The 25,822-nt window shown below is 41.3% G+C and overlaps 1 protein-coding gene across 1 annotated transcript; it reads left to right on the forward strand.

Moving 5' to 3' along the window:
• Positions 1-25,388, forward strand: LOC149319145 (L-dopachrome tautomerase-like). Its single transcript, XM_089507977.1, has 8 exons — positions 1-319; positions 15,744-16,043; positions 18,046-18,146; positions 20,689-20,855; positions 21,955-22,134; positions 22,241-22,376; positions 24,279-24,480; positions 25,207-25,388. Exons 1-8 carry the CDS (start codon positions 1-3, stop codon positions 25,386-25,388), a joined length of 1,587 nt encoding a protein of 528 aa, XP_089364103.1.
• The last annotated feature ends 434 nt before the right edge of the window (positions 25,389-25,822 follow it).

Genomic DNA, 25,822 nt, shown 5'->3' on the forward strand with positions numbered 1-25,822 from the left:
ATGGCCTTCCTGCTGCAACTGGGGAAGCAGTGGCTGCTCTGCTGGGCATTCTTAGGTTGTCTGAACCTTCTTTGGCCTCCAGAGGCCCAAGCCCAATTCCCACGAGCCTGTATGACGGTGGAGATGCTTCAAGCCAAGCAGTGCTGCCCAGCCTTGGGGTCAGATCCTGACAATGTGTGTGGTTCACAGCAAGGCCGGGGTGCTTGTAAGGAGGTGCAAGTAGACACCAGACCCTGGAGTGGCCCTTATACTCTCCACAACGTGGATGATCGGGAACGGTGGCCACTGAAATTCTTCAACCGAAGCTGCCAGTGCACAGGTGAGAGGGAGGGAGGATGAGGATGATCTTCAGCCCTGGGAAAAGCCTGGAAGATTTAGGATCAGAGTTTGGAAACATTACTTTCTTGGACTAACATCTCCAGCATCCCCAGGCTGCATGGGCCATGGCTGTGCTCACTGGGATTCTGAGGACTGTACTCAAAAAGTAACTTTTCCAAGCTTTGTCTTTAATATACTAAAAAAAATACTCACAATGCTGCTAGATTCAATTTATTTTGCATGTCAGTTCTCTGCCTAATCATGTTAGCATCCTGACTGTCTTTGTTGAAGATTAATGACTGGTATAACTCTCTTCCTTCTCCCATTCCATGTTCTGAAAATGCCAATAAAGCAGCAAGAAAATGGCTGCAGGTGCACATTTAAACAAAAATGTTTTCAAATCTGAGTTTAAATACATTAATGGGGAGATTTTCAGAACTTTGGCAGATGTCTGTTTTAGGCCGTTCCAATTCCCACATTAAAAAAGATAACTCTGGGTCCACTTTCTTTCATGTATGAGTTGATTCTTTCATGAATCTTATTAACCCTTTGTTAAGAAAAAAATCAGTAGAAGACAATAGTTTTAATCCAGATGTAGGCATAAATCAATGGAACTTAAGTTAGTTGTGAATTCAGACTCAATGATTTTAGTGGCTTGTTCCAAGTAAGACTATATGAAGTTTATCGCATGGGGGAAATCAGGGAAAAGCGGGGGTTTTAGCCCATGCAAATCATGTGATCATGGTGAAGATTTTCACATGTTGCAATCAAAGAGGATTTATTCTGGCAATAAACAGGTAATAACCAACAACAAATCATTCACAGGATTTTTATGGGCTAATGTCCGTTTAAACCCTCACTTTCCCCCTGATTTCCCCCATGTGATAAAGTCCTATGTCTGGATTACTGTTAGTAATGCTCCTCTTTTCTGAGAGATGTAAAGTTCTAGGGGAAAATCAAACAACAAACCTTAGGCGGGATACAGACCGCCGCTTTGCGGCGGTCTCCCGCCGGCGCCGTTTGCTCCGCGAGGGAGCCACAGCAGTCAAACCGCGCGGCTCCCGCGCGGAGCAAAAAAGAAGCTCCAAAATGGAGCTTCTTCTTGCGGCGCCTTTATGACGTCGCGAGGCGCCTGGCGCGGACTCGCGACGTCATAGGCGCCGCGACACGTCTGGACGCTATGCGTCCAGTACGTAAAGATGGCGGCGCCCATGTGGAAGGGGCGCCGCCATCTTGTACGTATTCTATACGTACTAGGGTTAGGGGGGTGCGGAAGCACCGCCCCTTCCTAACCCTAGTACGTATAGAAGACGTACTATATGGCGGTATGTATCCCGCCATAGTTTCCTTTGATGAAAGATGAGGATTGCTGAGAGCACGTTTAGACTTGCAAAATTTTGCAGGGGAGTCTGAATCCGCCCCCCAAGGTTCACCAGCAGCGGTCCTGCATGATGGTTGGGGGCTGCTGGTGGATGACTGTGGGCTGGCCAACCGGGCGGCCTAGCATCTCTGAGTTGGAGTAGTGATTTTGGGCTGAGCGGGAAAAGGGTTCCCAGCTGTGCATGAAGGAAAGGGATCTGAGCAAGAGACTCTTGCTTTGTTCTCTTACTTTCCTCCCTGACTACCTAAAAACTGTGACGAGACCCTGGAGATCTGATGCCCTGGGGGCCTCCTAGAGGATAAACCCATAGTCTTCTCAGTAGCAAAGAAGGCAAGTTGGTGCATGAGGGGCAGAGTGAGGTGTCTGTTTGGTGTGGTAAATTAGAGAAACAGTGAAGCCTTCTGGAACTAGGAGACTGGCTTCGCTGGTGCCTGGCCTCTGTCTCCCCTGTTGTCCCCACAGTCAGTCCACTTCACTTGGTGACCATGGGAACCACTCCCAAGGAGCCTGACTTCCTTTCCTGGTCACCCAGCACCAGTTCTGAGCCCCTGATGAGTTGTCCAAATTTTGTATATCATGATCATTTCCCTTAATATTCAATAGTTTTACATTGAATTTAAAAATTAATGGGGTCAGTCGATGAATAATGGCCACACCAAGAAATATTTAAAACAATGCAATATAGCTGGACCATGTGCCCTCTTCTGAGCAACTAGGTCTTAGTAATTTGTACAATCTTTCCTCCATCTTGTCATCCTATGAAAGAGAACTGAAGATTTAAGATAGGTTTGTAATATTGCTTTGCTTTGCAGTTATGCAATGTTACTAAAAGAAAGGTGGGAAACTGGGGGAGGGGTTCCCCATTAAATAAGAGTGTGTTACGCCAAAGATCACCCCTCCATATGGGGCCCTTCCATTTGATATAAACTTAATATTAAAGGGGCTGTCACAAGGCTCAGAGCCCAGAGGATGCCCCAGTGTGGAAGAAGCTGCTTTGATCATATAAAGAAATCCAGGACCATATAAGGAGACCCTATAGCAGTGATGGCGAACCTTTTTAAGGTTGCATGCCGGGGGCGGGGCTTCTACCCCCAGGATGGGGGCTGGGTGCCGGGGCGGGTCTTCCGCCCTCCAGGGGTGGGGCTTCCGCCCCCTTTTCAGAGGGAGGGAGCCTCTGGCTCCTCCCCCGGCGTTTGCCAGCCCCTAAGGGTCCCTCCTGGGGCCATCAGAGGCCGGCAAAAGGGCCGTGGAGGACGGCGCGCTGTCCTCCAGCCTTTGCCGGCCTATGAGGGTCCCTCCTGGGGCCGTCAGAGGCCGGCAAAAGGGCCCTCACCCTTCTTTCGCTCGCTGCGAAAGGGCTCCATGGACCCCTTTCCCGGCGAGCAAAGGCAAGCTGGGAGGAGGCGGCGGCTGGGCACGCGTCCCAGCCTCCTCCTCCTCGGCCTTCACTCACCAAGAAAGGGCTCCGCGGAGCCCTTTCCCGGCAAGCGAAGGCAAGCCAGGAGGAGGTGGTGGCTGGGTACGGGTCCCAGCCCCCTCCTCCTCAGCCTTCGCTCTCCGAGAAAGGGCTCTGCAGAGCCCTTTCCCGGTGAGCGAAGGCAAGCTGGGAGGAGGAGGCGGCTGGGCACGCATCCCAGCCCCCTCCCTCTCGGCCTTCACTGGCCGAGAAAGGGCTCTGCGGAGTCCTTTCCTGGCGAGCAAAGGCAAACCGGGAGGAGGAGGCGGCTGGGCACGCGTCCCAGCCCCCTCTTTTTCGGCCTTCGCTCCGCGCAAAAAGGCTCCATGGAGCCCTTTCGAGCAGAGCGAAGGGAAGCCAGGAGGGAAGAGGGCTGGGAGGAGGAGACAGACGCGCACATGCCTCTGTCTCCTCCTCCCAGGTGCCATTTTCTGGCTTCCCGCTGTCTCAGAGAGACAGCGGGAGGCCCGAAAATGGTAGGGAGGAGGCGGAAGGGGCACGCGCTTGTTCCGCCTTCTCCCTCACCACCGTGCCTGGCAAAATCGCACAGCATGCCACCCATGGCACACATGCCACGGGTTCACCATCACGGCCCTATAGGCTCAGCTCTAGGGGGAGTTTCCCCTAGAATTTTCACCTCTCAGAAAAGTGGAGCAGAAGGTTATTTGTTGTCATATGTGGTTGTAGTGTTTGATGTAATATTATGTTGAGGAGACTGAATGTGGAAGAAATTTTTAATATATCTGTTTTAAAATTCAATAAAAACTAATAAAAAAGAAAAAGAAAAGTGGAGCAGAACTAATAGTTTTGATCCAGAGTGCTTAGCCCATTGTTGAGAGGAATCTGCAACTGCATGTGATTGAAACCTGCATAAGCCCCTGATAGGTAGAAATAATAGCGTATGTGATATCTGTGTTTGCAAGTAAAATAGATGAACCTGGTACTGTATTACCCTCTGTTAAAGCCTCTAAGTCGATATCACCTTTACATTGTTAGTTCTTGAATGTGTGTATGTTTTTGTATGAAGTTGATTTCCTCTTTTGCTGTTATAAATAAAATTACATTTGGAACTTGCACTCTGGAAATTCCATTTTTTGGAACCATTATACCGAGGTCTGACTCTGACTTTATTTGCCTCAAGCCCTCTCACAGCTGTCATTAGAGCTTGGGTAACCTTTAGAACCATTTGTGCCTGTTTATGCCAGTATTAACTGAGGAGAACTACAGGTTGGGGGTGAATTAAAAGAGTTTTTAATTTAGAAAAATATCATACACATACAAACAATATCAATTCACGCAGATGCAGCATTCAGAGCTAATCAAAATGAAAATATGGAAAGGCGATAGCAGAGTTTTATCTAGATTTGATGTCCCATTACCTGAATGTGGACATGCTTTGGGACATGCTCCTTTTCTCCTGCAAACCTGACCTAGTGTTCCTTAAAGATCAATGAACTCTCAAAAACATGCTATCTCCAGTTATGAAATGGGAAAATATGGGAACTCCAGAATATAGCATTGGGTATGTAGGGTGTGCTAACAGCAAGCAGAGGATTTATATTGGAGGGAAACAGTCTTAATGTATAGAACAAATCCCAGAGAAAGCCTCTCTAGACACCAAGGGATTTGACTTCCAGACAATTTCCAGTTCCAAGACTTCAGGGTGGGGTTTCAATTTATTCATCCATACCAAAGCCAGAGGTTAGGCATGATTAATCAAAATCCCTTTTGTTTTAGCAGGTCTATTCTAAGAATGATTACTGTAAATCCCAATCCAGTGTCTTGTCTCTTTCATATCAGTACAATCCCATACCTGTCAATTCTGATGTAAGCAACATTGAGTTCAATCAGAGTTCTGATCATCTCAATCTCTCTCAATTTTAAATTGGAATCAGGATTCATTTGTTTCCTTGCCATTCCTTTTCCTTAGCTGGAGTATAATCATTTTTCCGAGGCTATAACAGGTATCATATTCCAACTGCGGGGTAAAGATTTCCAGCTATCAGGAAATCTTCTCCTTATCATTAATTCAAATTAATTATCTAGGAATATTTTAGCTAACCACCAGACAGACAAAGGGATGCCCACCATCACCAAACAATAACAGAATAGCTGCATTATCTGGGCATTTCAAAGACACTATTTTGGACGAAGAATTAGAATTAGCTATGAGTTTACGTCACTAAACTAGGCAAAATATTGCTTCATTCTGGAAATCTCCAAGATTTATTTTCATCTTAAATTGCTAGTGTTTTCTCCTTTCTGCATTTACATAATGCTATGTTTAAACTATCTTGTATTTGCTTTGTTGGTGATTTTGATGCATGGCTGCGAAAAAAGCTTTGCTGTGTAAAGCTAAAGGCAACACTTTCTGTCTTTGCCAAAATTGTGTTGGATCCACCAGAATACAAAGCACTATTATATGATTTCATGTAAGAATAATGTGTGCCAAAAGTCTGAATGCAAATTCTGAGCTGACTGATATGTTTCATTTGAAAGGGTTTGTGTGTTCTGCATCAGATGCTTTAGGCTAGCTGCTTTGCCTGCAGGGTAAAAAAGAAAAAGAAAGAAAAATTCTAATGATATCAATGTTAAATCTCCCAATGGATACAAATTTGATTGTCAGCTTACAATTTGCAGATGTATTGGTTATTTATATATTACATTTCATATCCCATCTTTCCTTTGAGGAGAGTGTGTAGGTGATTCCTTCCAATTTTATTTCATAACAACCTGTTAGATAGTTCATGATGAAGGGTTATGACTGGCCATTGTCTCTTATGTGTTCTTTCTCCAGTCTTCTTATTCACTCTTCTCCACTGCTTCCTGGGTGCCACACTTGAAGTTGTGCTTGTGTTCAACCAAAGAGAGCAGACATAGTAGTTGACTTGGCTCCATTGGCATTTCAGGAATTTACAGGGATAGTGTATGCTGCATACAGGTTTGACTAAAACTGAGAGCAGACTTATTAATTGGGTAGCTGGCATGACTGGTATCTTGGAAGCCTCACCAGGCACTCCACCTCTCTCTCTTTCCTATTAAATTTGTATCCCACCCTTCTCCCAATGGGGCACTCAAGAGGGCATACAATAAATTAAAGTACAGCTAAATGGCAAATCACCTCTGAACATATCTGGCTAAGAAGTGCCCATGATAGGTTAGCCTTCGGGTTGCCTTAAGTCGGAAATGACTTAAAGACACACAGCAGCAGCAGCAACAACAACAACAAATCCTATTATACAAAGTTTAAAAGAGTTAAACAATTATATTAAAAGCACAAAGTTAAAACAAAATAAAAAAGATTAAAGCACACTGTACCAAAAGACCCTTCAGCATACCTTCCAACTGTCTTGATTTTGCAAGGACAGTCCCAATTAATTCTGTCACCTCACTTTTTCATTGGCTTTTAAAAAGCTGAAGTTCCTTGCCTCCTCCTCCTCCCATTTCCCTCCTTTGTTCTCAGCATACTTCAATTGCTGCAAATTCAGTGTACAGTCGGCCCTTCTTATACACGGATTTTTTATACACGGATTTAAGCATACACGGTTTGAAAATGTTCCAAAAAAGTATAAATTTACCTTGATGTTCCATTTTTTATTAGGGACACCATTTTGCTATGTCATTATACTTAATGGGACTTGAGCATACACGGATTTTGTTATACACAGGGGATCTTGGAACCAAACCCCAGCGTATAACAAGGATCGACTGTAATCCAGAAAAGTAGTTCAGACTCAATTAAATGAGCAGATAGAAGAGGAGGGGAAAGAATCTAGCCCTTCCCAGTTGGTTTAGGCAAAAGTCTCCTGCAGCATCTTCTGGCTTGTGTGTTCTCCATAAAGTTTGCCATTTTGGCAACACGTGTTCCAGTTTTCATCTGTGAAATGTTGGAGGGTATGCTTTTTCTACATGAGTTAAGAGCTAAATGTCTGCCTAAATTGGAAAGTCTTTGCCTTCTGGCAAAGAGAGAGTGACCAGAGGGCCAATCGAACCTCCTGTCTGCTAGAGAGCCTTATTTTTCTCTTTGCAACTGCCTGCTACCTGCTATTTCCCTTTGTATTACCTAAAGAAGCACATGGATGAAGTACTTGCTGTGATGGCATGCTACCTCTCTGCTGTGGAAGAAGAGGGAATGGGCAGAAAGACTTTCGCCCCATCATGGCTTGCCTTTCCCTTCACCAGGACAAAGGACAGGAGGGGAAAGGACTAGGAGTAGTAAGGAAAAGAAGGAGCAGCTCCTATCCATTTGCTCATTGGCCTGAAGTACAAAAGCACAGTTACATCTCAATATTTAGAAAACAAGGGCTGTTCAGACAACCCCAAAGGGGTGGCTGGCGCCACTCCTGTTTCAGCCATATCAGGGCCACAGCATGCCACAGCCCCGATCTGGCCTTTCCAGGGCGCAAAAAGGAGCCGCAAAAAGCAGGTCCTTTTTGCACCCTAAGGGTGCCATAGTTGCGTTGCTGCAGTTTAGCAGTGCTCCTTCAGCAGTGTGTCATGTGGATGCAGTGCTAGAGGTGCGCCATGATGCTGTGCTCCGCATGGAGCGGGGTGTGGCTTCATGGCGCCCTTGGGGCAGAGTCAGGGCATGTGGATGCGATGACCCAACTTCGCCCTCCTTTCAGGTTGGTCTATACAGGGCAAAGTAGTTTACCTTACTATTTTGGTCTACTAATGTTCTCCACCTGCCTTCCTAAGACACGGGTTTCTTCTTATTTGCATGTATTCAGATAAATCTTTAAGAATTCACCTGTGCTGTATAGAAACAGACTAATTTTTCCTTGATCCTCCAGGTGTTTTCAACTTCAACTCACAGAAGCCTCAGCTTGACCAAGAGTCAGGGATTCTGAGAGCTGAAGTCCAAAACAATTGGAGGTCCAAAGTTTGGGAATGGCTGACTTAAAAGTCACTGAGTGGCCCAAATCTTACTGGTTATTCAGAACAAGAATGGGAAACATTTTTTTCTGGACATGTCCTACATTGGCAGGACATATTGCAGGATTGTTAAACCTGTCCTACATTGCCAGGACATGACATACATTTCCAGGTCACATCCTACATTTCCAGAAAACGTCCCACATTTACACAGCAGAGTACAGTTCATTGTTGCGACCCAGCATCTTTCTTTGGAAGATTAAATTTCTAGAGTGTTCCCTCCTCAGGACATTTTTAGGACAGCCCTGCATGTGGGGAATGGTCCTATGCAAGATAATCCTTGTTTGTAGGAAAGTCCTACAAGTGGAGAACGGTAGGGCAATTTAGATTTGTAGGACAGCCATGTGGAGGACACATCCTACAGGTTGAGGCCGTCCTGCATTTGTAGGGCCTCCATCCTAAGAGTTTATCACACGGTGGACGAATTTATAAAATCCCCTATAGAAACAGGATTTTAAAATCTGGGTATTGTTTGTCAGATGCATTGGCGTGAAAGAGAAATAATGCGAAAATAATCCGAACAGAAAGCTCCTTTGTACTTTCGGAATTTAGAAAAATAAAATGTAGCTGCTTTTGACAACTTTGCATTTGGGTTATTTTAACGTTATTTCTCTTTTTGGACAGCCATGTGGAGGACACACCTTAGTGATAAAGGCCTCCCTGCATTTGTAGGGCTCCCATCCTACATTTTCAGGACCCAACCTAAATCCCAAGACCCATCCCACATTACCACAGTAAAGTATAATTCATTATTGTGTTTCTGTCCATACATCCTTCCTTGGTTCTCCAAGTGTTTTTAACTTCCACTCCCAAAAACCACAGCTAGCTTGGCCTAGAGTCAGCAGTTCTGGAAGCTGAAATCCCAACGATCTGGATGTCCAAAGTTTGGGAATGGATGACCTCTATGTCAGAGTGGCCCAAATCTTATTGGTTTGTCAGAACCTGCTTTTTGCGTCCTGGAAAGGCCAGATTGGGGCCACAGCATGCGGTTGCCGTGGCCTTGATCTGCTGAAGATGGTGGCGGCTACATGTCTTTCTCCTCTGGACCTGCCAAACATGACTCCAGCCACAGGAAATTTGAAAGAACTAGGGAGTTAACATGTTAAAAGTAACAATGTTCTCCAAAACAGGTTGCTTTGGGGGCAGAAGCGGCCAGCTTGCCACTCTCCAGGCATTGCCAGGTTGCCCAGGCAAATGCAGCTCTTTTGTTTGCTCTTTTGTGGCTTCGAGTCATTTTCCGTTTATGGAGACCCTAGGCTTTCCTCCAAATTGCAACATTTAGGCAGGAGAGAGTCAATTTACATCTCAGTTATGCTGTGATACTTCACGCATTAGCTAAACACTAAAAAGAAGTAGCAAGTCCATTTCTCATAAAACAATAGAGATGGACCTGCTCCCAGAAAAGCTAGAGTTTGATTCATTTCATTTATACTCTTCCTTGCTCATGGCATGGGACTGAAAGTGGCTTACAATAATTTAAAACAAGCATGTAGCTAAATTTTTGTTTCACAAACTTAATACAGTGATGTATTCAGGTCTTTTATTCCAAGTCTCAAGTCAAGTCTCAAGTCTCTACCGTCAAGCTTCAGGCTGAGTCACATTTCCTCACAAGATACTATTAAATTTTGCATCAAGTCAAGCATGAAGTCTGGGAGACAATGGACCAGTACAGATAGGCCAAAATAAAGCTGCTTGGGGTAACTTTGGAAGTATGCTGTTTAAATGATGCATGCATCCTAAGAGGGTAGAAGCTGTGTCAAAGGTGTGGTCCAGTCAAACGTGTCAAAGGTGTGGTCCAGTCCTTAGGACTGGAGTGTGGCTTTGGCATGGCTTTTAAGTATGCATTTAAACTGCATACTTCCAAAGTTACCCAAAGCAGCTTTATTTTGCCCTGTCTGTATGGGCCCAACTTTAACAGGAAAAAGGTGGTGGTGGTGATGGTGGTGGTGTGTGGAGCTTTGGTAACAAGAAAATAAAGAAGATGTGCACAAAGTTAGGTTAAAAACATATAAAATTATACGTAGAACTAATATTTGATGGTGGGCCACTCTTTGAACCACACATGGAATTAACAAGTTTTGGTTCTTCTGGGCTTGAAGTAGGGCTTGAGGTCTACCCAGCAGCCTATGTCCTCTGCACATTGAAGGACACTTCTAAAGCTTTTCCTAGGAGCAGCAAGGAAGACCTATTCCCATAGTACAGGTTGTGTTTCTTAGAGGGGAACAGTAAATGCACAAGCAATAGGCTTGAAGTGGGAATTGAGGGCTATTTGGCAGCCTGTCTCCACTGCAAAGCAGAAAAGCCTTCGAAAGCTCTTGAAAAGCTTTAGAAGGATCCTTCTGCCTCAAGTCCATTGCCTAATACATTTGCTTTTTCCTCTGAAAAGCATTATGAATGTGTTGTGTTACTGATCCAAGGACAGCAAATCAGTCTCTTAAAATATATAAGTCACCAGTCGAGTTGAGTTAGTGCATCATTTATTGCAGAGGGGAGATAAGTCCAGTCATTGAAGTAACTTGAGTCTAAATCAATTGACTAAAGTCTACATAACTGTTAATAAAGCACATGTCAAAAAACAATTAAAACACGTTAAAACATAATTAAAAAGAAAAGATGAAAGCACAGCACACCACTTCTAAGCACCCTTCTACTACATGGTTTAAGTATCAAAGGCCTTCCTAAATAAAAAAGTCTTTGCCTGGTGGCAGAAAGAGACCAAGAGAGAACCGGCTGGACCTCCCAGGGAAAAAACTTCCACAGCCTAAGTGCAGCCACTGGAAAGGTGGCATGCTTTGGGGTATGACAGATTACAAACTTTCCTGGTCCATTTTAAAGAGAATCCCAGCCTAGCTGGCTTGTGGCATAATGAAGACATAATTACAATCTAGTTACAATGAACTGTATGCTATAAGGCAGCTTAAAAGGAGAATGGCTGAACGATGGTACTGTACGCGATGGACATTGTTCCACTCACTTACTGCTATAAATCCGGGGTAATTAAATATAAAAGTCTGACCTAGCCTTGCTTTCTTCTCTTAATACTTCTTGTAAGGGATTATTGTTTGAATACATTGTGGCGAGTCTGCTGATTTAGGGCAGAAGTCATACATGCAATTACAAGCAATTACCTGCCATTATTGCTCTTGGAAGGCTTATTCTATAATGCATATTTTGAGCATATGATAAATTCCCTTGTATGCAGAAACCAGCTAGTGAAACTTTGATTTAAGCACCCTTCCCCCTGGCTTGAAGATAGATCTCACAGGGCTCCCTACTTAATGCTTATATTATTTAACTATTATATTTGCTTGTTATAAGCAATATACAGTGGGCCCTTAATATTTGCTGGGGTTAGGAGCATGAGCCCCTGTGAGAATAAAACCCCCACAAATAACAAAAACACTATTTTTTTTAACCTGAGAGAACCCCTCTTTAGGAATCTCTAGGTCTTCTAGTACAACTCTATGATCAACATCTGCTAGATCAAATCCATGAATAATCAAATCCTCAAAAGTCAAATCCACAGATGTGGAGGGCCGACTGTACTCAATATAAGTGATATATAAAAACAATTTACTTTGCGGTGAAAATTTATTGAGATAGCTAGCTTTGTGTTGTCTGATAGGCTCATGGGATTCACCTTTGAGCAGTCTTATTTAAGGATGGGTCTACATTGGTCAAAATACTCTGGGCTGTCCCTGGAGCATTCTGGCACAGATTCCCCCCCCCCCCCCTTACCTCCTTTCTTTTGCTGTAGGGTTTCACTATTGCAGTAAACCATGTGTAGCTGCCATCCGACGCTGTCCCTGTGAGGCCACTATGAGATGTCCAGCCATGCTATTGATGCTGGGTGCCTCATTCTGTCCTCAGATCTCAGAGCAATGCACAGTTGCAGTGGTGGTGTTCGACAGCTCACCAGGAACACGAGTGAAGATTGTTGCTTCAAAAGAGAACCAAAACCCCGTCACAAAAGGTTATTTAAATGTGGGTTGGGGAAGGAAGCCCCAAATCAAGTGTGGGCATCCTGGAGAAGAAAGTTATTACATATTAAAACAGCATACCCCTTCAATATCTTTTATCCCAACCAGTCAGAGGCTGAAGGCCTGTTTAAATAAGAAGGTCTTTGTTTGCTGGCAAACTAAGAGGGGGCCAGCCGAACCTATGCCACAAAGGATTTAGCATAGGAGCCATCACCAAGAAGTCTCCCTCCTGTGTCCTCACCAGACAAGCTTGCGACGATGGTGGTGGGATGAAGAGCAACCCCTCCCATGAAGGCTCAGGGATGCTCATGTGGGGAGATAGCAGAAAGTTGGCTCTAAGGTGTATAGGGCTTTATAGATCATGCCCCTGACTTGGTCTTATAGCCAGTGAAAGTGTTTCTCCAAGGGAGTGATATGGTCCCTAAAACCAACCCATCAATATTCCAGCATTATATCCCAAATGGCCCAAATGTTACCATGGCCAGATCTGATATTTCCAGGAATAGGTACAGTTGGTGCATTAGTTGTAATTGGACAAACATATTCCTGGCCACCTCCAAAATCTGAGCCTTCAGTTTTAATGCTGAGTCCAAGAGTATGCCAAGTTACAAACAAGAGCTTTCAGGAGATATAGCCAGGAAGACAGGTAACCAAAGAGGGCTTTTCTGTATCTTCCCCAAGTTTATCAAATCTGCTTTAAAAGCTGCAAACACTGGTGTTCAGCTTTGCCTCTTGTGTCTCAAAATTCTACAATTTAACCAAGTGTTATGTTTTTGAAGAAGTTACTTCCTTTATAGTACTGTGCATTTCCTACCAATCCTCATTACAGGATAACCATGCTTTCAAGATTATGAGAGAGGGAATAATTTTCTCCCAGTCCACTTTCTCCTGTCATCCGCTGTATCCAATTTCTACTGTCCCAGTTCTCTAGGCAGCAAGCATACAAACAAAACTAAGTAGGTGAAGGTGAAGATTGTTATAGCTCTCATTTTCTTGTCAGGAAAATGTAATCTCATTTTGCATTGTACTGGGCTCACAGTGAATTAACTACTCCCTGGCTCCTTAAATACAGTCCAGTTACAGGCCTTTCTCCCGCTCCCCAACATTTCTTCCCTTGGTCTTGGTCAGATCCTGTAGCAGGCCTATATTTGGAGCCCTGCCAAATATAATTTTATAAAACCCTGCTTAATAAACTTACCATATAACAATATTTGCATGAAGCCTACATGCATAATCATGGTTACAGAAACCTGGTGTCTTGTGGTCAAGAGTAAGATACAAATAAAACAAAACCAATAAATAACATAGCATGGGTCATCCATTTCACAGATGAAAATAGGATATGTACTTTTTTACTTGCAGCATACCAGTAATTCTACCAACACTCCCTATTTGAAATCCTTCTCTAATACTACACATATTTGAAGGTGAAGGTCTTCTAAAACACATGCTGATAAGGATAAATATTTGATTTCCCCCCACCCTTCTACTTCTCCTCTTTCTGTGTCCTCCGCTACTTTTCTTCCTCTCAGCGCAATCTGAAAAATCATTATTTAAAATAATATTGTGAAGGTTGGGAGCACTCACTAATTCTCCATTTTTGAAGAAAATTACTAATACAGTACATGTAAAACAGGTACCGTTTTAAAGGCTACAGTCCTATATGTGCTTGCCAGGGATTAAGGCCCTTTTTTTGGGACATCTTTGTATGTATTGATAGTTATTTTTTAAAACAACACTGATAAAAAACAAACAAATCAGTTTGCATCTTCACTACACAGACTACACAAATATTAATAGACCCTGACTTTTTCAACCATACACCATTCATTACTTCCTTGTTAACAGTTTTTAATAATTTTCACTTATTTGGTCTTGTTAATTTATAGGCTATCTTATATTGAACATATCATTTCCCTTTCCTTTCCTTTCTTAACAGTAAATTATACCAAAGTCATATAATTATACACTTCTTTCCCTACTAGTCTGAATCTATATTTTGACTTCCATTTATATCTTATTTTGTTTACATTTTAATCCAAATTTATACCCATTTCCCCCCATTTCTGAGTTAAATATACAAGAACTCCCCCCCCCCCCAATCTTCGGTGTATTCTTTAGATCGAACATTTCTTAGTCCCTTTCACATTTTATCCATTTCTAGTATATCCAATAGCTTTAATAGCCATTCATCAATCATTGGGATGTTCTCTTGTTTCCACGTTTGGGCATAAACAATTCTCACCACTGATTATGTAAAGAACAAGGTTCTAACCCACCCACCCCACATCCACCATGTTTAACAAAAATATTTCCAGCTTACATTTTAAATTTTCTTGTAGAATCTTGTTTATTTCATAGGACCTTATGACACTAGACAAATCCTGCTCAGAAATGGGATTTAAAAGTAGACTACAGGAGGTTTTTCAGACAATGTTTCTTCCAAACAGCAAAAATGAGAAAATAAAGTGAACAGAAACTGTACAAAATGACAAAACCCTTTTTACTTTTGGGAACTTTATTGCTGTTTGGTGCGAACATGTCTGAAAAACCTCCTGTAGTCTACTTTTAAAATCCCATTTCTGAGCTGGATGTATCTAGTGCGATAAGGCTCATAGTGTATTTGTACACATTTTTTTTCACTTTTTCACATGACCACCACACGTGATAAAGTGATCCCCTTTCTCTGAAATATTTCCAGCATTTATTACTATAGTTTCCATAGATTTTACACAATGTTTCAGGTGTCAAATATCACCTAAAGTTGTGCCAGGGAGTAAGGCCTATTGAGTTCAATGGATATTTTGAGGGGTACACTATAAGATGTGGCATATACCACATAATAAACCACCATAACATACGACACATTGTTTTAAGGAAGGACTCAAAATATAGCTAAGATAGGGTTTGGCTGCCCCAGCACTGCTGCCACCATTTTGCTACTTTGGACTTTGTGGGAACTGCAAGGGTCTGCAAATTCCACAGTCTTAGCCAGCACAGCAGGATCAGGAAAATTAAGAATTGTGGTGCAACAACACCTGCAATACTACATCATTGTCACCTTGGTATTACTGTTTAAACAGTTTGTAAAAATATATATTTTGCTAAATTAAATAGGTCTTACACCTAAGCAAATGTTCATAGCAAATTTATTTGTTTATTTTGTGTGGAGGCATATACAAATTTATTTATGTCTTTATTTATAAAAGACTAGCATTCTTTATTGCCATGTAATTTGCTTCCCTGTTATGCATTATGTGGCAATAGGTAATGTAGTTATAGCAACAACCAGTGGTGTACCTAGTATATTTGATATCTGATACATTTTTAAATACCTTCCTCCTCTTTTCAACAGTCTTTTCTGGGTCTGGTGGAGCTGCTGGCCAGGCAGGAATGGCAGGTGACTTGCTTTTGTGCTTGGCCAACAAACCCACTATATCTGGAATGCAGCTCCTTTCACAAACAAGTGAAGGTGTTGAATACCATTTTGTGTTTCTTTTCAGATAGAAAAATGTCTTGGGTCAGTACTGGCAGGTCATGACATTGTAGTGGTACAGTAGTAGCACCTTTATCTTGTCCAAATAGTAAACATTTGCTGGATAGTTTTCTGCAGCCTTTTGTTTGCTTATTCATATATACACTGAGGCATAACTGATGTTTTCTTCTAATGCAGGGAATTTTGCTGGCTATAACTGTGGAGACTGCAAATTTGGTTGGAAGGGGCCCAACTGTGATGAAAAAAAGCCCCTGATTGTCCGGAAGAACATCCACGCTTTGACTGAAGAGGAGAGAGAACAATTCTTGGATGCTCTAAACCGTGCCAAGACAACTGTTCATCCAGAATATGTGATTGCAACTGAGCATTGGCTGAGTCTGCTTGGTCCCAGTGGAAATGACCCACAAGTTGCCAATTGCAGCATTTATAACTACTATGTGTGGCTTCACTATTACTCTGTCAGAGACACACTCTTAGGTGGGTGTTTTTCATTCCAGGGGGATGGGTTATAAAAAGGGTTTTACAGTAGAAAAGATGGGAAATAGAATATAAATAAAAATATAAATGAATAATAGGAACAAACTGTAGGAAAAATAGTAAATGGAACATCCACACCAGCAGATAAAATGTAATCAGTCTGAGAACTTGTTCTCATGTTCTCCTGCTGAGGGGAAAAACAGTAACTTCTTTTGCAGAGAAGACCATTGAAGAACAAGATTACCAGGTGTTCAGCAACTATGACCATGGCTGCATTTGTGACTTTTAACAGTATCTTGATCAGTAGAGATCAGCAGGTGAAGATTTTCACCATATAAAGATAACTGTTATTCGTGAAAGTCTTCAGGCCAAGCTACTATGAAAGGCAGAAGAGCAAGGACTATTAAAAAAAAGATTGGTGTGACAGCTTGCCAACTGCCACCTATTTTGTGTTGGGATGACGTGTCAGTCCCCAAATCTCTTAAACCCCTTTACATTGTGTGCCACCATGACACCAATTAGGTAGAGATACTATCTCTCTAGCTGACACTAAGTATGTGTGGAGACCATCAAACGCAGATCTCTCATAAATGAATCCCACACTAGAACTCTCTTCAACTGCCAGCACTCTAGGGGTATAAAATTCCAACAGCCGCACCATTTTGGATCCCCCTGTGTAAGGGGAATTCTGAATATGCTCATGCCCCATTGCAAACAAAGGGATGTGTGCATGCAGCACTATGTGGGGAGCATGTTATAGGCACACCCCCCATTTGTTTCATTATCATGTGGCTTCAGCGTATGCTTGAAGCCGCATATAGTGCACCCATGTATCACATGGTGCACTGTATTAGCCCATCCAGTGATCAGAACACCTCTTTTTTGATGCTTACTTGTATAGGGATGAATACGGAGTCAATACATGGGTGGTGAGCAATATCCAGCTTTTTGTGCACATATAATGCCAGAAAACAACACTACTTTCCAGAAAGTGATGGATATTTTCTTTCAGGATACCTTTTAAAACTGAAATCTCTGTAGCTAGATGACAGCATTTTACCAAATGAGAGGAACTGTCAGTATAAACCAGGGGTGGGGAACCTGTGGGTCTTTACATATTCTTGCTGTTACTCCTGTCCTTTCTCACCATAGGTTTTGATGATAAAATTGATTGGCATTACAGTTCAATAATATTGAGAGATCTGTATTTTCTGCACCACTGATTTATACATATAAGATATATAGAGTGTGGGATGACTTATAATTCTGTGTGATCGAATAGCTAGTAGTTCCTGTGTGAGACAATGCCCTTTTACAGGTTTGGCACCTAATTTTGGGGAAGTATGACCGAACAAACTTCTCTTAGTGGACCTTCTCCTTCCAGTCCCACAGTGCCTCTACTTGGTACTCTGAAGTAGTATGTATATGTAAGGACAACTGTAATGAGTGCCAGGGCCCATTCACACTACACAGTTAGGGCTATATTACATTTTAAGTGGATGGCAACTTCCCATGGAATCTTCCCATGGAGAGGCATTTAATATTCTCAGCTAGAGAACTCTAGTGCCTCTGACCAAACTAGAAATTCCAGAGTTCCATAAGATGTTATCATGGCAGTTAAAGTGGAATGATAGTGCTATAGCAGTGTAGTGTGAAAGGGCTCCAGTCAGTCCTGTACCTCAAACTATTTGGTGGTGGGGCTCCACTTCCTTCTTAAAGTTTCTCCACAACAGTATTATCAGTATTTCATTGCCAACATTTAGTTGAATTAGACAAATGTAGTTCCCGAACAACATTTTTTGCTGAACCAACCTAAGATTTAAATCTAAAGAAGCTTTAGATGTTGAATCTTGAACAGCTTTCCATTGCTTAATTTGTACAGGGCAATCAAATTTTGTATTCCATTCAATTCTATCTTTGTTATGGTTGAATTCAGTAGTTTCCAACAAATATCTATAAACTAGACTTTCTAATTTAAACTACTCTGCTGTTCCATTTACAGGACCAGGCCGTCCTTTCACAGCAATAGATTTCTCCCACCAAGGACCTGCCTTTGTTACTTGGCACAGGTATCATTTGCTGATGCTGGAAAGAGATTTGCAGGTTAGCAAAAATGTGTATCTCTATGTTATTTAAAACTAACAATTATTGTAGTTACTCTACTTCACAACACCATGGGAAGGGAAGGATTCTCAGCATGGTAGGCTAAAGTGGACAGCTCAACAGATGGCATCATTCACAGTTGTCCTGATGCCAAGGTCAACCCAATGAAAGTAAGAAGGGAGACAACCTGGTGTGACTGTAAGAACTTAATTTGCTAGCAGCTTGTTTTACAAAATGTTGCCATGATTGTGTGTGTAGAGGTGGGTAAGTGGAAGGGTTATCTCTCTCTAAATAATTGTTCTGCACCATTCATAACTTTTATAAACTTCTACCTATCTTTCAGCCAATAGTGTATGCCTCCTGAATCTCAAAAAGTTCCAGGTTTTTTCAAAGGTGCTCCTTCAAAGGAAGTAAACTCTCTCCTCAAATTATTTTACTTATCCTTTTCTGCATCTTCTTTAACCTATATAATAGCTTTTTAATTTTAAGCAATATCAGTAGCACCAGGATTTTAAAAGCAGTTGAGGGTAATGTAGGAATGGGAAAATCTGTCTAGTTCTGAGCTGTGTCAGAACTAGACACTTGCATGATTTTATCCTTAATTCCCAGAAACTGGGACATCACTTTGCAAAAATAAACATACTATTTTACATACTGAAGATAATCCCTACCAAGTAACGACTGCTCCCTAGGTGGAAAAAGTTACATTGAGGGCCTTGTTAGCTTTAGAAAGTAATGTTGTTGGCCCTGATACTCACAGAGTATTTATTTTAAATATACATTATTGTAAATGTCCTGTTGTTGTTCTTGTTAATATTATTATTATTATGCTTTATTTATATAGCGCTATTACCAAGCTCTGATAATCCCTGTTCTAGAGGAAAGTCTTCTCTAAAATATATATATTTAAATGTGCATTTCCCTATAAAAATGTATGTAAATATGTATTCAGGTTTTTAAAATATATATATATATTAATACTGCTAAGGGCTATGTTCTAAAACATGGTGAAATAATGAAATCCAAGTGATAACTAAGGCCTCATTCCCACTTACCTGGGGGTTGATTTCTGAACCAAATCCATGATTCAGTTCAACAGCAGAGTGTGGTTCCCAATGCAGTTTGCACCGATTGGAGAGGCAAGGCTGGGACAGGAGAGGCATGGCAGGAGCGGAGAGGCAAGGCCGGGGCAGAAGGAAGGAGGTATGGCTGGGGCGGAGAGGCCAGGAAAGCCGGGCTGCCGGGGCAGATTCAAATCTGCCTGGTTCCCACTTGGGCTGAATCGATTTATTTCAGAATAAACCGATTCAGCCCAAAAGACCCTGAAAAAAAACCAGCGTCTTTTTGATGTGGGTTAAATCGGTCAAAACCATGCCCCCCATTCTAAATTGCTTCAGCGATTCAGATTAAGTGGGAACCACGGTGGTTTAAACTGGATCGTACTGAATCATGATCCGGTTTAAACTACCGTGGGAATGAGGCCTAAATTTCAGTCTGTCTCTTTGGTCTGGATGTGGATTGGATAATTTAATACAGGAATTCACAAAGATCAGATTCTTCAAGTATCCTTAGGGTAAGACATACTCAAAACGTAGTATCTAAGCAAAACCATTTATGAATACTTTAAAAAAATATTATTCCCTCAAATACCTTGAAGCTGATGGACCTTGTTCATGGAACCTCTTGAGAAAAGGGAGAAAATATGTCCACCTTGAAGAACTTCACTAGATTTCAATCTGCCAGTTCTAATTTTTCCAGTTGTGGGGGAAGAGCTCTGATTTTCTTAGTTATTTGGTAGTCAATCTGTGCAGTATGTTTTTTATTAAGACACAACATTCACATGTAAAGGTTGGGGGGAGGGATTCTTCAACCCTTATTCCACCAACTTTCCACTCATGCAATCCCACCAATCCCACTGCTGTGGTTATTCACCTTTAACCCTACAATGTGAAAAGGACAACCATGCTCACTATAATTCCCTAGAGTGAGGGCTTTCCTTGATCTGCACCTCTGCACACAATGTACCACACACACACACTCTCACAGTCTTCACCAATTACGTCAGATCAAACATACCAAACCCCCAAACAAAGCTCCCTTCTGTCTTTCCAACTCTAGACTTACTCCAAAACCTCTTGTCTAAGACAAACCCTAATCTAACTGAATTCTCACCTGTCATTCACCAACCTTCTGCAAATCACCTCAAACATGCAACCAATCAGCATTCACCATTCTTTCCCCCTTCCAGCAACATATAGTCTAATATACAATCAATAAATCAAACAATACATATCTATACAAATCTATAACATCACAGAGGTATTTTTCATTAACTATAGCAGTGTCTATAGGGGAGATAATAAAAGAACTGCAACGTGTGGGGCAGGTGCTGTGAAGAGGCAATATGGGTGTCCTCAGGTTGCAAAAAAAGTAAAAGTAAACAAGTGTTTTTGATTTATACATTATTACCAACACACATGCACACACCAAATATAAATATTTTAACTTCTCCTCCATCTCTTCTGCACTCTGTGTTATTTAGCGGATGATTGGCAATGAGTCCTTTGCATTGCCTTATTGGAATTTTGCTACGGGCCGAAATGAATGTGACATATGCACCGATCAACTACTTGGAGCAGCAAGACCAGACAACCCAAACCTCATAAGTGCGAATTCAAGATTTTCACAATGGGAGATAATATGTAATAGGTAACAAACGTGAGGGCATTGTACTGTGGGGCTATAGAGCCGGTTTCTTAACAATTTCCCCTGCTTCTCTTACTCTGATTGATTATCTGCCTTTTAACTGGTGAATCATTTTATTGTTTGCATATAAATATGTGTCATATCAAAATTCCAATCTAGATGCTGTTCAAAAATAGTGAACAAAGTATAGGATTATTTCCATTTCAATAAATAATATCGACACCTTAAGACTTGGTTCAGATATAACATCAAACTATGGTTTAACATTATATGATTAAGAGTTGGGGTGCTTCCAAATGAAGGGCTCCTGTTTCTAGAAAAGAGAAGGTATTGCTCAGTTTTCTGACTCTTTCTCCTTAATGTTTGTGTGTGTGTGTGTGTGTGTGTGTGTGTGTGTGGTGTTGGTGAAAAAAAAATCTAAAGCAGAACTGTGAATGGAAGACAATTTTCAGACACCCTGCAAAGTTCTGTGAAAAGACAGTGGTGTGATAAAAACCTTGTCTGGAAGCAGTGTTGTTGCTATGCTCTTCTAGCATAACTACAAGGTGGAGATTGAAAACATTTGCTTTCATTTTCACCTCCTCTTACACCTGAACTGTGGTTACTGGTCAAAAACCCTATTTTGAAATTGGCTTGTTCCATGGCTAGAAACCACATCATGGTATTTTTGTGCAATTGTGTGCCAGTCGTGGGTGGAATGAGAATAATAAAATGAGCAGGGCCAGATTCAAAAGTGGGCAAGGCCCAAACTACCCTCAAATCCATATGTGTGGCTATAATGGCTGGTGGATTCTGTGAGTTGTATTCAAACAAGTTGCAGTTAAAAATCCATGAGCTCTGCTTATCTCAAAACCTGAAATCTGAGTTGTGAACCTTGTTCTTTGTATTTGTGCCCCTCACATTATTATTAACAAATGTCTTAGAATATAAGCAACTAAAATAAGCCCCAGTTATTAATCAGTGGAAATATTAGTCAATTAATATGTCAGTTAGTCCAATTAGTACTTGCAATCTGAATTTGACCTGTTGTAAACAAAATATAGCAAAACTTGGCACAAACATCTAATCTAACTGCTTTATATATCTTTGTTTGAAACCAAAGTTTGGATGATTATAACCGTCTGGTGAAACTATGTAATGGAACCAATGAAGGCCTTCTACAGAGGAACCCATTTAGCAAACCTAGTGATCAGCTACCAACCATGGAAGATGTTCAGAACTGTCTCTCCTTTCAAGATTTTGATAAACCTCCTTTCTTTCGGAATTCCACTTTTAGCTTTAGGTTTGTTCTTTACTTGCTATAGATTTTTTTTTTAATGTGGCATTTCTTTCAGGCTGGTGGAGTCTGCTCAGTAGTAATGCTTTATTTCTCCTGCTGTCTGTCACAGGAATGCTTTGGAAGGCTTTGAGAAACCAGATGGAACCTTGGACCTTCCAGTTGTGAGTCTCCATAACTTAGTCCACTCTGTTCTGAATGGAACTGGTGCTCTTCCTCACTCTGCAGTGAATGACCCCATCTTTGTGGTAGGCTGTTCTCCTACTTTTGGTTTCCTTTAAGCAGTCTTCTCCATCCCAGTACTCCCCAGATGTGTTGGACTACAGAACTCTCATCATTCCAGATAGATATGCAATGGAAGATGGAGAGTTAACTCCTTCCCAAGGGAGGGTTCTAATTAGGATCAGGTCCCTTGAATTTATTTTTCAAGGGGGGGGGGGGAAGAGAGAGAAAGAGAGAGAGAGAGAGAGAGAGAGAAAGAGAAAAGAAATTTTTGGGAAAGTGGGATATCATCATCATCATCATCATCATCATCATCATCATCATCATCAACATCATCATCATCATCATCATCATCATCGCAACACCAACAAGAATAAGAAGTAGAAGTAGAAGAATCATTTGACTTCACAAATAACAATTTTGTGTGTTTATAAAGCTTTAAGTCTAGCTATTAAAAGGAGAAGAATGAACTGTGGAGGCAAAACAACAGTGGGCTGAGTTTTGAATACAGAATGAAGATAAATATGATTTTAATTTTTTAAAGAGAGCAAAATAGTTCATAATTTTTATTATGATGATGATGAGAAAACGTTCTTTGGAGAGGCAGGAAATATAAATAAACTCTATTATTATTATTATTATTATTATTATTATTATTATTTGTGAATGAGCACTGCAAGAGTTTTCTCTGTATGAGCAAAAAAGAAGAAAAAAGAACGAAAAGGCAGCTGAGAAGAAAATAACACCTGCTTTGCTATTAATCAGAAACACTTTCCTCAATGTTTTGGAAGCATAAAGAAGTAAATGGGCTCCCTCTGGTGGCTACAGTAAAGTTTGATACTTATAGTTTTAGTGCTGTAGGAAGAGAGTGTAGATAATTTAAGAACGCTGTTTTGTCTTCATAATGTTTGGCAACAGTGCTTAAGGTAGATGGGTTGCAGGTTGGTTCTTTCAAGGTATGTTCTAAAAGACTACTTGTTACCGAAAGAAAATGGAAAACTTACATTCACTGGCAATGGTAATCTATGGCCTTACATTTTTATTGTTATAGTAGTATATTTGTGTGGTCATTAGTGTGGTGTAGTGGTTTGAGTGTTGGACTATGATTCTGGAAACTAGGGTTCAATTCTCAACTCAGCCATGAAACCCACTGACTGACCTCGGGCAAGTCACACGCTCTCAGCCAGTGGTGTCACTAGGGTTGGTGTCACCCAGTGCAGTAGTCATGGTGTTATCCACCCATTGACCTCCTCCCATTTCACACCATAAAAAATCCTTAGTTATGCTTTTTTGCACTAATGTTACTCGTAAATCATAATTCCCATATACCACTGAATGTAATGCTGATAGTTGCAACATAAACAAGTAGCAAAATTAATATTATACCTTCAAATTACAAGATCATATACACAACCTAAACATATTTACATATACATAGTGAAGGATTGGTGAAAATGTGATGTTTTTAAAGAAAATTTAAAAAGAATTTAAAAAATTAAAAATTTCAATTTTTTATTTTTTTATTTTTAAATTTGAAATTTTAATTTTTATAAATTCCGGGGCCTTTCCTTTCTCTTCTCATTGAGCTTCACTCCATTCCTACCATCTTTTAAAGCATTTTAAAGAGATACAAGCAATTGTCACAGCCTATTTCTGCCTAAATGCAGATGTTTGAGGAGCAGTGGTGTCACCCTTCCCATAGGGCATCAGCTAGTGTGGTCTGCACTTCCTGCACACCCCTAGTGATGCCACTGCTTTCAGCCTTAGAAGAATGTAGTGGCAAACCTCCTTTGAAGAAGTCTTGTCAAGAAAACCCCATGTTAGGGCTGCCTTGGGGTCTCCATAAGTCAGAAATGACTTGAAGGCACACAACAACAACAAAGCAAATTTCATGTGAATTTAACATCAGTGTGAATTGAATTTTCCAGGTCCTCCATTCCTTTACTGATGCAGTTTTTGATGAATGGATGAAACGATTCCGCCCAGCTGGGACTGCATGGCCTCAAGAGCTGGCACCTATTGGTCATAACTGGATGTTCAACATGGTGCCTTTCTTCCCTCCTATCACCAATGGGGAATTGTTTCTCCCTGCAGCACAACTTGGCTACAGCTATGCCATTGAACTGCCAGGTATAACTCATGTTTTCCCCAGAACTCACAGCAACTAGCACCTTTCTCCCACCCCACCAGTCCTTCCTTTGCACAGTTAGATTCAAAGGTGCACATTCCAGACACATGTCTCTGAATTCCTTTTTCTCATCCTTTTAACACAAACATTTGCCATGTGCTGTTCCTCCCTTTGCTTTGGGACACCTCTAAGAAGTACTAATAAGACTGTACATAAAATAGGTATAAGGCTAGGAATAAGGCTGTGCATTTACAATCCTCTTACAGCTTACTGGCGAGGAAAGGGATTAATTTTATTTTATTTATATGTTGTCTGTCTCCCAGATTGGGACCCAAAACAGCTTCCATTGAGGATCAAGTTTTTTTTTAATTAAAAAAACTGAATAAAAATTTAAAAACATTCAAAAACTTCCACATTATGCAATATAAAATAATTTAAAAACCTAGTTTGAAACATCTAAAAGTTACTGGGTTGGTTCAGGCTTAGGAAAAATTTGATTCAGTAACATCTGGTACACGTAACTGTATATAGGAGCAATTAGTTTGCTTATGTTTCTAAAAGGGATAGGTAAAACCGTGAGGAATAAATTCTCATTTGAATCTACTTGCAGTGTCTTCCTTTAAGGAAGGGATCCTGTGATCCTTGTATATTGTTATATATTGGGATGAGACAGAGAAGCAATTTAAAAACCATTAGGCAGATCTTCTAATTTTTCTTTGTCTTTCCAGAGTCAGATGAAGAGGCTCGTGCTTGGGCACTTATGGCTGGATCCACCATCGGAGGAGCTCTGATAGCTTTAGTTGTGCTGGTCCTTCTGCTTGTTCTGTTTCAGCACAGGAGACACAGGAAGGGATTTGAGCCTCTCATGAATGCAAGGTTCAATATAAAAAGATACACCGAAGACCCTTAAAATAGGCAATGTTTCTCATGGTCTGTCTCCAGGAATCAACCTTGAGTAGTCAGTTGGTCACCATGAGCCATTTGTTCAATTAGCATCCATACAAAAGTGTAGTTCCCGGCCAGTTGCATTACATTGCGCACTAATACTTTGGATTCCCTTGAAAGATTAGCTTTGTGCAGGTATTCTGTGATGTCATAGGTGGATTTCAAAGGTGCTAAGATTTGACCTACATATTTAGAACACACCTTGTCATAAATCCCGCACAATACGCTAGATCAAGTATGGGGCTATATAGACCACCCCAAATGGACGGTCTGCAGCCACCCCTTTCCTGGCCAGATTGGAGCTGTGGCAACCTTATGCCATGGCCTCGATCCAGCCTCTGGAGAATGCAAAAAGTAGCCACTAAAAAGCGGCTCCTTTTTGTGCCCTCCAACAGGTGC

This window comes from Sceloporus occidentalis, unplaced genomic scaffold, assembly GCF_023333645.1.
Source record: "Sceloporus occidentalis isolate IW3139 unplaced genomic scaffold, rSceOcc1.0.p SCAF_2, whole genome shotgun sequence".
In the NCBI taxonomy this organism is placed as follows: Eukaryota; Metazoa; Chordata; class Lepidosauria; order Squamata; family Phrynosomatidae; genus Sceloporus; species Sceloporus occidentalis.

Coding starts and splice junctions, on each gene's coding strand:
- LOC149319145 (XM_089507977.1), top strand. CDS start 1: ATGGCCTTCCTGCTGCAACTGGGGAAGCAGTGGCTGCTCTGCTGGGCA. Junction 16,044..18,045: donor TGTCAGAGACACACTCTTAG/GTGGGTGTTTTT, acceptor TTCCATTTACAG/GACCAGGCCGTCCTTTCACA. Junction 22,135..22,240: donor AATTCCACTTTTAGCTTTAG/GTTTGTTCTTTA, acceptor TGTCTGTCACAG/GAATGCTTTGGAAGGCTTTG.